This window comes from Pseudopodoces humilis, chromosome 9 (assembly GCF_049639895.1).
Source record: "Pseudopodoces humilis isolate 2021_Gansu_Grassland_sample_001 chromosome 9, ASM4963989v1, whole genome shotgun sequence".
Lineage (NCBI taxonomy): Eukaryota > Metazoa > Chordata > Aves > Passeriformes > Paridae > Pseudopodoces > Pseudopodoces humilis.
In genome coordinates, this window is record NC_142208.1 from 21,996,988 (window position 1) to 22,012,606 (window position 15,619).

At 39.2% G+C, this 15,619-nt stretch overlaps 1 protein-coding gene across 1 annotated transcript in view; it reads right to left on the reverse strand.

Moving 5' to 3' along the window:
- Nucleotides 1-5,752: 5,752 nt before the first annotated feature.
- Nucleotides 5,753-15,619, reverse strand: part of LOC102109890 (gamma-aminobutyric acid receptor subunit pi-like) — a 37,967-nt gene continuing 28,100 nt past the window's right edge. Inside the window, exons 7-9 of the mRNA XM_005520646.2 lie at nt 12,947-13,099; nt 11,887-12,080; nt 5,753-6,067 (exon numbers count right to left, since the gene is read on the reverse strand). Of these exons, the coding sequence (XP_005520703.2) occupies nt 5,753-6,067; nt 11,887-12,080; nt 12,947-13,099 (662 nt within the window). The remainder of the gene's footprint in view (nt 6,068-11,886; nt 12,081-12,946; nt 13,100-15,619) is intronic.

Here is a 15,619-nt window from a genome sequence, read left to right on the forward strand (position 1 = left end):
AAAAAAAAACACAATAAAAAGCCCCAAAAAACCCCTATAAAAATCCACACAAAAATGACAATTGTATTCATTAGATATCATCCAAAATATTGCTGTGAGTGGAAAGCACTTTGATTAGGACTGACTTAGCAACATGCACAGCATAGTCTGGCATAGGAGTCTAATGGATCAGCATTCAAAGGCATATAATGAACAGATGGTTCCTGCAGAAGAGACTAATGCAGTGGTTTTGGTCACCTTGCACTGGCACTCATTCAAAGCAGGTGCTCCACAAACCAAGACTGGAGGTGGACCAAAATGAACTGGCTGAATAAAACTGGGACATTGAAAAGGAGGAGACAATCCCTGCTTCTCTCTTTTCCAAGAATATATGAGTGCATGCGATGCCAGCTTTGCCCACAGTGACCAATCTCACATGTTTGCAACTGTTTCTGAGACTCAACATCAATAACTTTAACATGAGGACCTGGGGCACTGATGAGCTGAGCATATCAATATGTAATTCAGGTTTGAACTCCATTTTATACTCTCTTGTTAATTTTTTCTGATTTTGTCAGCTTGTTCTGTGTCCAAAGTGGCCAAGACCCAACTAGAACCAAAGCTGCTATTGTGAATCCATTCCTGATCTGATTTTAAAGCAGAAAGATTAAATTCCTTGCCTTTAGGAGAAATCAAATATACCTGGCATCAAACCCTTTCACTGTCTAGGTTCCAAAATTATCTGCTACAGCAAGGAAAACAGCAGTAGTGGAGATATGTGTTTTTACTGATGAAGTTATCCAGTGGTTAAATCTGGATCAAACTTCAGAGCAGAATTTCAAAATTAATCAGGGTCATGGTTCATGCACACATGTGATGGTGCTAAAATCTTCTGGGGTTTCTTGTCTTCTGAAGTTTTGTCTGTGTTTGATCTAGAATAGGAAAATAGGGTCCATTCCAATTTGGAAAGAAACCCAGAACCCAAATTATCTGAGTAAACTCACATCATGAGACTGAAATACCCCCTTATCCTTCTCTCTCTGAGGATGGAAACTTTGACAGTCAGATGGGACTGGGGAAGAAAGATGTCTCCAGATGGAAAATGATGAAAAGCTGAATTTGGCAATATTATTAAAGTGGACCCCTGGTTTTAATTATAAAGTTATAGAACAAGTGATGGCAAATCCATTACAGAGTTTGAAATTATGTCCAGCTTAGCTGCTTTTAAACACTGCCAAGCACCCACTACTCTACAAGCAGAATCCCCTCCAGTTTTCAGCTCTCAGGTTGAGATGGCTTGTTCTTGCAGTGACCTGTTAATCTGCCCAGAAGACTCTCACAGCTCATCTTCCCACCTTTTCAACCAGCCCCCTCTCAAGGGACATTTTCTTTATTGAAACTGGCTTTAAAAATTATCTTGCTCTTTGTGACAATTTTTAGCAGTATTCCAGTGAATTACCTGGGAACATTTATTTAGTTTTCATAAATGGTTATAGGGAAACTGTTAATAGAGCCACTATTCTGCTTGCCTTGAAATATTGAGGTGCTGCAATGCTTTGATTTGAAACAATATAACCTGCAGGAGAATGTGGCCCTGGGAATCAGGCTTTTCGATATTGTTTGCATAATTTCTAGCCACTTTCCCAGGATAGAAACCATAAACATAGGTATTTATACATTCCATTAAAGATATGCCTTTTGATGGACGTTTCTCACGGCCAGTGTAGTTGGGAAGGTGGTAACCTGACTATGCAATCCCTGGTCGTTGTCAAAAACCTATAAATACTGAAAGAACAAATAAACTTTTCTTCTTTTTTCACCACACTTGGAGCTGTGTTTGTGTGAATCATTTCATGTCTGACAGTGACAGGAGAAAACCTTGAAAGAAGGATAGAAAATTCACACTTTAAACACAAGGTATTGCAGTTGTGAAGTTACTTTGTGGACTGGCAGAGTATGTCAGATTTCAGTGGCTAAAATGGTGGAAACAACAATCGGGCTTTGAGAAGCCTGAATTCAGCGTGAAAAATAGTCCACCTGACAGTGCTGTCCTGCCTGACTTTAATTAATGTGTAGCTACAAACATGACCTAGTTACCACAGTACAAATGTCAGCTTGTAATGGCTTTTCCCTAGAGCCCTTCTTAGCTAGCATTTGCCATTTACATTTGCTCGTTGAAGGATGAAGAGCAGTTAATGAGCTCCATCTACTGCTGCACGGAGTGAATTGTACCAGCAGCACCAGCTCCTCTGCACCTCCCCAGGCTGCGCTGGGACAGGTGCTCAGGCACTCTGCTGCACCTCTCCACTGGCAAGGGCTCTTATTCACCTCTTTGTAGCCACCAGCTTTACTCTATGTAGGTTTTCTTTACTCTATAATCTTTTATGTAATTTCATTTTGAGTTACAGGGTGACAGCCTTTTTTTTTTTTTAATACATTTTCCCATGCAAAAATGCGTAACAGTTCTCAAAATAATTAGCACAAAAACCCAAAGAGGCTCACAAAGCAGGAAAGTTTATTTAAGTTACTGTTGCATTCTTAATAAACAAGGCCACTGTGTTGAAAATCCGTACTCAGATCAACAGATGGATCCCCATCTCTTATGCTTGCCATATGTGTTGACTGGAGTATTCAGATGGGATATTTAGTTCTTCATGTCTTAAAAGAAATTATCTGATAGTGATTTAAAGTACCTTCTCTAGTTTATGAGGGGGTTAATGAATACCTGTTCTAAAATATCACCTTCCTTAGTATTTCCCTCTTGATTTAGGTGAAATATTTCAAATACTCTCAAAGTATCACATCTGGCATCACAGGAAGCAGGCTGCAGGAGATATTTACCTAAAGCATGGCTGAATTAGAAAAACGTTATATAATTGATGAAGAGAAAAGGTAGCAATAATACCTTTATGTCTAAAATCTAAAATCTAAAAAAGAATAAAATATCTGATTAAATATCTCAGCACAGGATTCTATTTTCATAATAATTTTCCATTAAGAAAGAAAACAATATCAAATATCTCGCTAAGGTCAGAGGTGTTTTTCTAGTCTGCACAATGCTTAAACACCTATGTGATGGCTGCTGAATCAATTAAAAGACCAGGCTTGGAGATTCCACAGAGGAAGGAAAGTTCTTCCTCAGGCTGGCTGCTGCCTTTGGATCCATGGAAAGCAGGGCACATCCTGCTGACAGCAAAGCAAACTATGTGAGGATACATCATCAGTTCTCTAATGTAACCCCTTCACTGCCTCGGGTCCCTCATTGTACATCTGCCCCCAGCGGTCCCAAAATACAACATTCCTGAATTATGAGTCGGAGAAGGACTCTGATTGGAAAACATTAAAATCAAAGAAACTCAACTATCAACCAGAAACTGGTTGCCAAAAGTCCAAGGTCTTTTCATTAGATATGAAACCAAGGTAATTTTCATCCCCTCAGACTCAGCTTTGGCCCCTGGTCTTAGCACTGAAAGAGACTCCCCCTCTCAAATTTTCCTCTGAGTTGTAGCACTCAGTGAATTGCTCATGAATGCTCCTTACTTCAGGGAGCCTTTCTGACTAACTCCAAGGGATTTGGGAGTTTCCAGGGACAGAAACTATGTTTGAACAGGATAATTCAAATGATCTTCTTCATTCTTCATACACCACACTGGAAATCTATTGGGAACATCAAACCAAGTTTTATTTCTGAAATTAGCAATTAATGCAGAATTATGCAAAGCAAAATAATGAATAATCTGTCTGTGCAGTCAATTCTTTCATGAAAACATGGGGGACTTCAGAGTATAACACTACTTACAATTAGCACATCAGTGGGAGAACAGACCCTGTTTTCAGCTAGTTCATTGTAAATAAAGATGCTCAGACTTTCAACAACTTTTAAAAATAATATTTAAGGTGAATTGTCACCAAATTAATTGGAAGCTACAAAACTCAAAATGCTTACTTTATGCTTGCAGTAAATGTTAATCCCAAATTTAGTGTTAGCATGATGGGTAACTGTTTGAAAAGATTCAGGAACAATGTAAACTTCAAATTTAAGAAACTAACACAAAGATTTAATATCTGTCTTCTGTGAATTTTATGGGGGTAAGAACTGGAAAGAGATCGAAGAGTCCAGTTTTACACCTCCAAGAAAAAATGTCATACAGCCTGTTCCTGAATAAAGGGTTTAAGGTAAAATATTCAGTAGCAGAATGTTAAATAAAATAATTGGCAGCCTTAGTTTGATTTCTTGAATGTATTTAATTTCATATGAAAGTTAGAATAGCCACAATGTACCAAAAGGCACGAGACTGTTCTTGAAGTTGCATTGCCTCAATAAGCTTTGCAAAAGGCATTACTGATAACAGCAGAGAAACAAATTTTCAGTAGTCAACCTTTAGAAAATAAAAATACTGAGGGGATTTTAGTGACTTCATAATTGTCTACCAGTGTGCAATGATTCTTGTGGATTTAGATGGGAGCAAGGGCAAATCTGTCTCGCTCTGGTATTTTGCACTTTCTTCCTCCTCATGTAATGGTGCTCTTCACGGGCAGCACCCCGGTGACAAGGTGTGTCCAAGCCTGTCCATGTTAGGGGAGATGTTTAATTCATTTAAATATTTCATGTGTGCAGTGAGTCTGATCACCAGAAATGCCAAGATGCACAGTGCACAACAGCACATGCACACATTTTTACCAGTGTATGCAGCAGATACCTGTGTTACAGTCAGGAAAAAGATGTGATAATAATTGCCTTTAAACTTCCATGCTTGCAGTGGAGGGAACAGGCTTGTAATAGCTGTCAGTGAAGTAACCACCTGGAAAGACAGTTATGGTTTTTCACCACCTGTAGCCATTCTCTCATGTGGGATAGCTCTCATCATTTTATCTGTGTTAAACTTTTCCTATTTTATCACGAGCTATCACACACACAGGGTTTTCTTTTCTATTCAAGAAGTTTTCCACCTTTATGTGAATTTTTTTTAACAGCATCTAGTTCAAGAGGATTTACCAAGCTGAAAATTAAGCATATCAAATTTTTCCTCTGCATAGTAGTTACCCAGGCAGCTGTGACTGAGCAGAGTTCAGAGTATAAACGTCAGGATAAATTGCCATTTTCCATTAAGGATTGGTGAACAACTAAATCCTCACTCAGGGAAATGCATCTCGCTGGATGTGAACCTTTTGGCTCCAGTTCATTTCTTTCTTTCTTGCTGAGAAAAGCCATTGATGACTATGGGAGCTCTGTCTAAAGGTATAGAGGGATCCTGACACATATCTGTGACCTTACAAAAATGAAGATTGTTTGGTTTGTGTTGGTAGCTCATGTCTTCAAAGCTGCTTCTTGCTACGTAGCAAAACCACTTTGATCTGCAATTAAACATTTTCTTATATAATCTGGAAAATGTATGCATTATTGGCAAAGCTAGAAGGAACTGAGTACAGAAAACAGAAAAGGAAAACAGCATTTCATTTTTACATTTATTCAATGGAGTTCAGAAACAAGTATAATATAATTTATTTTACAAAGTTGAGCATTAAATATTAAAAAAATTACTTATTGGCCTTTGATAAGTAGTTTCATATGGGACATGCATGTTAATATGAAGCCATTTTTGGATGACAGACATTTAAATGCAGAAAAGTGAGTTAACAAAATTTTTAGACACACTTGAAAAGGTGGCACGTCCTTTTATATTCCTCTATCCACATGTAACTCCATTTTTCTGCAACTTCCCCTCCCATGTCAATTTTCTAAACTTTAAACTAATATTACAAAATAAAATATTTAGAAATACAAATAATACACCCAATAAAGTACATTAATTATGATGAATGATAAGGGGAAAGAGAATCTGGCGTAGTTGTCTATGTGGTAAGGATTTTTAACATGGAAGCAATCAAAGATACAGAAAAGTCTTTTCATTACCGACATTGCTGAGCTACACCCACTGTGTTGACTTCTCTCCCTTTTTCTGTCAGTGCTGGTTTGTTTGCTTTTGTTTGTATCGGTCTTGTTTGTATTGTCAGGGGTGCTGCAACTGTTGGCCACTGCTGCCAGGACTCCATTCTTCTCTTCTTCATCATCATCATCATCAATAATCTGGGAGGGAACAAAACAGCAGGTACTTAAGTGTATGTTTCATCACCTGCATACTTTAGAGCTGCAGCAAATGGGATTTTTCTTATGTCTCCTCCTCTGTTTCACTCCTCGACTTTAAGGACAAGCACTTACATGTACCAGGAGCTCCTTTCAGCTCTCAAAGCCTCCATTTAGGGAGAAAACTTTGACTTAAACAACACCGTACAGCAAAAACTTTGGAAGGACTGTCAAGCAAATCTGGGTTTGTTCAAACATGGACAAGGAACTTTACTTAAGATAGCAGCAAATCCCTGAAATGCACAACAGTAAACTGTCTTCTGCTCAGGGCAAATGCTAGCAAAGGTTAGTGCCCAGAAAGTGTGAGGGCAAAGGTTAGTGCCCAGAAAGTGTGAGGACAAAGGTTAGTGCCCAGAAAGTGTGAGGACAAAGGTTAGTGCCCAGAAAGTGTGAGGACAAAGGTTAGTGCCCAGAAAGTGTGAGGGCAAAGGTTAGTGCCCAGAAAGTGTGAGGACAAAGGTTAGTGCCCAGAAAGTGTGAGGGCAAAGGTTAGTGCCCAGAAAGTGTGAGGGCAAAGGTTAGTGCCCAGAAAGTGTGAGGGCAAAGGCCCAGCCTGGAGATGGGGAAGGTGGGGGAGATGCCCGACCAGACCAGCCAGCCAATCTGCTTGCACCCCAAACTGAGCACCCCAGGATGCAAGACACCCTCCTTGCGTGCAACTGGCTCAGCTTCATCCTGGTCCTTTGTGATAAAAATCAAGTTACTTTAAAAATAAAGAGGGACAAGGCCCCACCCACAGCTGATTTAATACTGAATAGCTTGGGATACTTCTGTCAAGTCCTGGAAGCTGTGCTTTAAGTTCAAAGTTATGCTAGGGTTAAGAATATTTTCATGTGCTTTGCTGCATCAAGACAGGTCTTTGGAGAACGTTGTATAAGCCTGCTGGTGGGTTTTGTTTCTTTGATTAGAAAGGGCTCAGAGCCATAAAGTTCATGTATGAAATTTTCACCCTTTGAAGTCAGTGGCTTTTCTGTTACTGACTCAGAGGACACAGGATTAGACATCAGCTGCAGCTTCAGCTCTGAAACTTCCTTGGAATTTCTGGGGTATTTAGTTTGGCTTGGGATATTGCAGAGACACCAGCAGAAACAAGCTACAAAGACTGGCTCTAATTTTGTATCTAAACTAAACCTTATTATGTATACTTTGAGGAGGGGTCATTTTAATTCAGGTAGGCACACATACATTTTTAATTTTCTCCTGATAATTTTATTACATCCCAAATCAGTAGGTGACATAAATGTAAGACAAGCCTAAAAAAATTATTTGTGAAGTGTAGAATGCAGAATCTCATTCTTCTGACCAACTTGCTTTTTTTTCCATTTGCATCATGAGAAGAAACAGTTTACACAAGGACAATATTTCAAAAGGTTAATATGTACATCCCCATCTGCAGCCAGACAAAAAGCTCATTTAGGTATATCCCAGCTATTAAAGTCAAAGAAAGCTCATTAAGGCACTAAGTGGTCTCCATGCCAGTCCAGAATTGCTCTTCTGCCCAGGGTGCACGTGTACAGCACGAGCCCTGAGTGAGTCCTCTTCATCTAAAATTACTGACACCCTTGAAAATTAAAGTGGAGTCTGGACAACGTCCTCAAACTGCTGTGAATCAGTGAAGCAGAACAAATGGTGGTAGAAAAGGGATTTTTACTGCTTTCCACCTTCAATTAAAAAAATAACAAACAACAAAAAACCTGGGATATTTTATTTGAGAGATAAACGTAGTTCAACAACACTTATCATCCTAAAAATACACTGACCAAAAAAACCTTGGTCATCCTCCACCTGGCCTCCCACAGCTCTGTGAAAGGCTGGGATAAAAATCTGCCTATAAAGCATTAAGAGGATCAATCCATAAAACTCCAGTCTGAACCTTAAATAATCCCCAGGGTAGTACTAAAATTCAAACCTCGAGTTTTTACTTGAGGCCAGACTGTTATAAATATCTCTCTCTTCTGCTTCAAAAAGCTCAGGCAGCTGAGGAGAGTGTTGGGGATGGCAGAGAAGCCTTTGTCAGCAGTGCCTGGCACTGGAAATGAGGCACTGGAGCCACAGCTTAATGAATGCACTCAGCACTTTAAAAGTTAATAAAATAAAGGAACCTGACACAAGAGTCCTGACTTTTTCTCCCTGCTTTCGTTTTTCATTACAACATCTGTACTTCAAAACCATCAGGATATGGGGCATTGCTCTGTTTAAGAGTCTATTTTTCTCTCAGGTAGGGCTGGCTACAAGTTGTTTAGAATTAGTTTTATTTCAGAGCATGAAAGGGCATTGTGTACGTGCCACTTTTCCTTTCTCACAACTGCATGTGAGTGATTCCCAGGAGGCTGATGTGTTATTAGGCTGCTCTTGACTCCTTTCAGCTCCCCAAGGGCCAGTTCTCACTTAAGCAGAAAATACCGTAAGCAGTGCATATGTACAGGATTCTCTTTGCACTGCAACAAGGCAGGGCTCTTGCAAAACAGAGGGGAGTTTACAGCAAAAGTGCTGTACCACATAGCTTGGAAAGGAGAGAGCTCATCTAGAAGAGAACCACACCTCCTCATTTATTAAAAACTGCAGTCTTATAGAGTGAGTTTATAAAGGGACTTTTCCAGATTGTTATAGATAACTGAGCATGATGAAAGACTGAGCTGGTTTACATTATATCAGAAAAAGAAATTGTGCTGTGAGTGTTCAGCTGTGGCTCTAATTTTAAATGTCATACTAAGCTTTTTTCTGGATTGCAAGCTGCCAATGAGGAAATGGCAGCTGACACTAAGGGCTCTGTTTAGGTACCAAACCAGTACCATCCAGGAAAGATGCTGTGCATCACCCAAAAAGCACTGTCCATGACACCTGATACTGTGGCTGCTGTTTACTAAGTGTTTGTTGACATCCAAGAGCCAACAGAGTTGAGGAAAATTGTCACTTTCACTGGAAAATAAAGCTGCTCAAGTTTAAAAATATTTCAACCCAGAGTGCTGCACACCTGGAGCTTATGTGGTGCTCATAAAAACTGCATGAGGCTTGCACAGAAATACCACAGAGGCTGAACATCACACTTACAAAATTATTTTCAGTTTTCAAACTGTTCTCCATTCTGCCTTAAAGGTGGAGGTTTAGGTAAAAGACAGAGGAAACACGAGGAATATTTCTGTGCTTCATAAGAGGGTACAGTTAATGCCTTTGTGCAAAAAAGAAACTCATGAGAGGCAACCTCTCCCTTTAAGCATCCTGTTGTTCTGGAGCTGATGTGAATGGCACATTCTGCCTGACCTGCCTTGCAGCAGGGGGCTCCTCTGCTTTTGCCATTAGCTTTGAAGGTGTCTCTGTGGGTCCACATGATGTGAAACATTGCAAGAGCATGGATATGACGAGCTCTTTCACCAGTTTATGTTCTAAATTGGAGATCTCAGGGGCTTCAGAAGGGTTTGATATGTGGGTGCCCAACTTCTCCAAAGAGCAAAGCGGGAAGTGAGTACAACTAATTCCTATACAAGAGAGAGGGTGACATTTCCATTTCACCTCCTACATTTATTTACATAATTCTGAGTGCAAATTTTCTATCAGCTCACATATGGGAATAACAAACTGGGATGTGAGATTTCCAATTAACCTGTGTCCACAAGAGAATACGCTAATGAGGACAACACATTTACAGTGACGATACTCACACATAAATTGCTAAGTAGCTGCTAGACAGTGACATGAAATTTTAGGTGGTGTTTTTGCCCTTGTGATGTTTTTGTTTTTACAACAAGGAATGAGAAATACAGGTCAGGTGTGCTCTCCATGACACCCTGTTCAGTAAGCAGTTCTTGCCCTTGGCTACAGTAGGAAAAGGACATGACACACATTTTCCTTATTCTACAGAGTTGCAAGTTGATCTAGGACCAAACAACTCTTTCTTCTCTTATATCCTTATCTTTGTGCAGGCAAGAATTATGTTTGGCTTTCTTGCTCACTTCCTGATGCCCAGCAGAAGGCAGGAAACATGCCTGAAATGAAAGACTATCTATTCCTCTTGATCATTAAGTTCATCACAGAACTTTCCTTTCTCATTTTACAGCTGTATCTCCATGTATTTCCATGCACATTTTTGAAGACTACAATTTCCCATGTCCACCCTACCTGCAAGCATGAGTACCTGCTCCAGATGAAAGGGAATCTGAAAGAGGCAGGTGAAGGCAAGGGCAGTATAAGTGCCCTTCACAGCTCCAAAGATGCTTAATCATCCGAGCACTGAAACACTTCACTTTCTTGCCCGAACCTCCAAGCAGCGTTTTTTTCCCCTTACACTATGAGCAAAATGACAACCACTTACTTCATAAGATGGATATGCTCACAGGGAATTGTCACTGATGTAACCTTACCAGCAAAAATTACTTGCAGGCTTTCCACTCAAATCCTCATTGGAAATGAGTGTTTTCCCATTTGCAGACAATCCCCAATAGATGCTATCTCACACTGTCCACTGCGGAGGCTCTGCTTCTGGCCACTTTGCAGTCTTCCTCCCCACACAACAGGGTTGGTTCTCCCTAACCCAACAACAGCTTTTAACATATTCTTGTGCATTTACAGGACCTACCTTTCATCCAAACAACAAAAATCTCATATAAATTGATGAACTATCTAGACATAACCACACACACACACACACATACTGCCTGATCTTCAAAAGGTTTTGAAGCTTCTCCACTTGAGCTCAATATCCTGTTTCTTGAGTATGTTGGGGAGCTTTGCTTAGACATTTGTGATGCTCTGTTCTAATTTGGCTTAAACAGTTAACAATCTTCTTCTGGACATTTATCCCTACAGCACTCAACCAAACTTCTTTCTGCCTTTTATTTTTCTTCCTGTTATTCCCATTTTCCATGTTTTACTTTTTGCTATTAATCCAGAAATTTCATAAGCTGCTTAAAAATTTCTTTTTTATCATGCATATTAGGTTCAGTCCCATAATTAAAAGCTGCAAGAAAATCATCTTTCAGCTTCCTTGTGATTTCTTTTCCTTTGCTTATGAAAGCACTGCTATACACTGGAGATGGAAGATGTGACAAAACTTCTTCATGAACCTGTCCTCTTTATTTCAGCAACCACCAGTCTCAAAAATACCTATGCTGATTTCATCCATTTTTATTTTAAGTATATTTCACAATATTTCAGGGTTATGAGAAACTCTTTAATGCCACAAAAAGCACTGTTACAATAATGATGCAGAAGGGAAAATGGATCCCAGTCTGATTTCAGGTGCAGCTGTTGAAGGAGAAGGTGGGAACAGAAGGCTCCAGGGACTTGATACATCCAGCACATGAAGACATCTGCCAGAAGACTGACTCATGTTTTATGCTTGTGCAGGTTTCATAAATGGAATGTGATAAAATCCTTTTTTCCATATTGCAGTAGGATCAAGTCACCAAGCTCAACCTAATTTTTGAACAATTAGTGACTAAATGCTATTGCCTGGGAGACAAGCAGTGCCTGTGATTTTTGTAAGACACCCAGAACATTGATAAATGGTCAAAAAGCTCATTCCAAAAGAGAGAAGAGTGCTTCAGTTTGTTTGGTCTCTTCCAAAAAAGCTCCAGGTATACAAATATTTTTTTTCTTTTTCTCAAGATTATTATGTTTCCCTGTCCTAATTCTAAAAAAGAAACTACCTTAAATACATTTACCATTAGTGCTAAGAGAATTCATTCTTTTTCAGGGCAACACATGCTAAAAAGAAGGTTATTTTAAATCCATTTTGTAGGACTACAACCAAATAATTAAAATACCTTTGGAAGCTCCTTTGAGCTGAGTTGGTGCAGAGTGCAGAAATGAGTCACAGCATACTCTAACAGTGCTCCGAAGATGAAGCTGAAGCAGATACCAAGGTAGACATCAATTGCCTTAATAAAGCAATTAGCATTTGGGAGTGAAGTCCTGGCTCCCATCATCAGTGTTGTCATGGTAAGGACTGTGGTGACACCTGTGGAGTGGAAAAATATATGTTCTAGTCTAACACAGATGGCACTGAGGGCTTCGACTGCAAGGGCCCTACTGCAGGAGAGTTCTCCCTGGACCTGAAACTCCTAGGACACCATAGCATTTAATAGGTCATGTTTTAGGAAGAAGAGTTTAAATTTAACTTACAGCTCTTAAGTGCTGAAAAACAGAAACAGAAAATGCTAACAAGGCTGAGAGACTAGAAATGAAAATGAGAAAGGTTTTGGTGTCATGGAATGTATATTTATGATTAACGCATTATTATTGCAAATCTATGCAGAAGGTCCATTTAAAATATTCAGATATCATTTTGCTCAGTGGTTGCCCACTGGCCTCATTCAATGTGAAATCCTTCTTTATTCCCTGTTCTGTAGGAGTGTTTTTTCCATCCCACCTGCAGCCTGATCAAACCTGATTTGAATTTTTTCCCTTTCAGAATATCCTTTATTTGAAATTAATTATATTTAATCTCTTATAATTCTCTTGTTATTCATGTGTTAATTAGTGTGTATCATTAGACCTCACAAAAGCCTCACAATTGTCTGTGCATGCCATGTATTTGAATATGTTTAAACTATTTCCAAAATGACAGTTTTTTGCTGTGCTTTCAGCAGCCTCCCCTGCCTGTAAGTCTCCTTCCTGTAGCTGCCAAAGGCATTTTTCTTAGTTAAAGAATAGCAAGGCTTTAAGGGCAATCCACATGATGTACTGAGTATGGCAAACCCAAAAAGTAATTCCATAAAACTCAGAAGCATTTTCAGCTTCAGGAAATGGATGCCCAGCACGTGCAATAGAGAAGGTGTCTGGATGACCCAACCCTTGGTCTGGGTTGGTTTATCAGCTTCTCACCTATGCAGATTCTGGCTGGAACCGACGACTGGCTGATCCAAAATGACACCCAGGAGAGCACCACCAGAAGGATTGATGGTACATATGTCTCTAATATGAAATACAAGATGTTTCTCTTGAGTTCAAAGTGAAACACAAGTTTTGGGTAACGTCCTGTGGAAGGAACAGGGAAAAAAACATTGTGAAGGTGCAATTCATGAAAAGATCTTTGAAACAGCAACCTGTATTAGTCTGGTGTATTGCAATGCAGTAAAAGCTCAACAAACAAGCTTGTAAAAATTAAACACGGCACTGAAAAATTCAGATTGAAGATGCTGAACTGAAGGAAACAATCAAATATGTAACATTCAGTCACCATATCCAGAATTTTATTAAAGACACCTTGAATTGGAAATTAAATAAGGATTAGTGAAGGAAAAAATAAATCCATCAATGCGTGAAGAGAATGTTTCATTATATAACACAAGGCAAGGATATTTGAAATCTCATATGGATTTAGCTGTTGCTATTCTTAACAATGAATGAGCTACTATATAACTAGAATAGTAAGGATTGTCATTTCATGAAGGTGGCACAGATTCTTACTTTTAACTATCTCACCTATTCAGTTTATTTTTCTTTTCATTTACTATTGCTCAAGATGTGGATTGAGGGTACCTGTTCTGGAAGTGCTGACCTACCTCTCATAATCCACTTAAACCCAAGCAGTGTCTTTGCATCTCACAATCTATTTTTCCTTTTTATTAGTGCATTAGAGTGTTTGTGTACCTCTGAGTAGTGCCACTGCTGTGGCACAAATTATTTGCTTCTAAGTGAGTGATGTCCAGGAGATGAACTTTGGGGATCACAGAGTCAAATACAGAACTGTGTTCCATGAGGGCACAGCACACCCACAATCAAAGCCTGAATTTCTTATCCAGCTCACTAACTGAACAAAATTTGGCTGTGTTGAAGCTCACGGTCTGAAATTGTTACCAGTTCAGTGCTTTACAGGAAAACAAAATCTTGCTTTTTAAATGGGCAGAAAAGGCTTCTTGTTCTGAAGTTCCAGGTTATAAATTAAGTAGTGTTAAGTTTTTGCAAAATCATTTTAACACCATTTGCATGTCAGTGAAATATCAGTGAAAGACTAATGTTCTGTAGTCAGACAGTTTTGGCTTCCACTATTTTAACACAAAACCTATTTTCTGGCACCAATGTTTGCTTCTACTGCTGCCTGCTGTGAGTCAGGACAGAACTACAGAATAATGAATTCACTTTAGCAACAATATAGGCACAGACAGGCTATTTGTGTGACCCTCAGGTGTGCTGTGAGACACAAAGAAGAGCACTTTTAAAAGATTGAAGTGAAAGCAGTGGATGCCAAGAGATGTATTATTGCTCCCAGATGAGAAAATGGATGGCTACATTTCCATTTTTAAAAGCATTGTATATATTGCATCAAGAGAACAATAACAGGATTTTTAAAACAGAAAGAATTGCAAGATTTTGTAGTCTGACCCTAATCACAAGCCACTAAGTTTCCTTAATGATCCCTTGCTTGAACTAAATATTTTTGGTTGGACTAGAGCCCACCTTCTACACAGACATGAAGACTTAGCCTGAGGATATCTAGACACACAGCATCCACCATTCCTCTCAGTAAATAATTCTGTTTGCTAAGAATGAGTTCCTACTTTCTAACATTAACTTGTTTTCAGTTTTCTGCCACATTGACCATCTCTTCTCTACTGAACTAAATAGTCCTCTGGTAGTCAGTTCTTGCTCCTCACAGGGGTAAAAATACACTGTATTTAGTGTTCTTCTTTGTAAATTCAGTATATTGAGATCTTCAAGTGTCCAGCTGGAAGAAAGGGTACAAATATTAAACTATCTTGATGAGGCAAGAGATACAAATATGTTTTATACCATTATCATTTTTACATGAAAAGAGGGATATTACACCAGTGTACCTCTACTGTATTGACTTTTATCAATGTATTGTTATCAAATGTATTGACTTTTATCAATACATTTGTTTCAATAAATGTCATTTTTCTCACCAAAACTGATTTTAAGTGTATGCAGGCCAAAGTAAAGTACTCAAAAGGCAGGGAGTGAAAACCTGACAGATGACTGTGAAACCTTACTTTCTCTATCTGCACTCATCCGTGCTCTGAAATGAGAGCAGTGCTATGGAAAAGCACTGAGCCTGGACAACAAAAGCACAAAGCACATTTAGGGAATGGAAACGGGATACTCCACAAAAGCTGTTTGTGTTGTGCTTCTGTGCTGACCACAGGGAAGGATGTGTTGCCACGTGCCCAGCAAAGGGGAGTGGAGAGATCAGACCGTCCTTCCTGCAGTGTGTCACAGGCACCTGGGATTTCCTGTGGTCCAGCCTCAGAAGAACTCGTTGTTAAGAAGGAAACCTCTGGAACACAGAGGTATCTTTCAATACAGCCATTCAATAACACCCTTTCCTCATTAGTGCCCTACAACTTTATTTACCTCAGCATAAAAGTCATGTGTGTACATGGGAAGTTAGTTCAAAATATCAAATTTAAAAGCCACAGTCTGCAATTTTCAAGTTTAGATGAGTCCTTTGAATATTCTGGTGTTACTATTTTTTCTGATGCCAGAAATTTCTGAAGTAATGTGAACAAAGAAATATAGAGATGTAACAGCTTATAG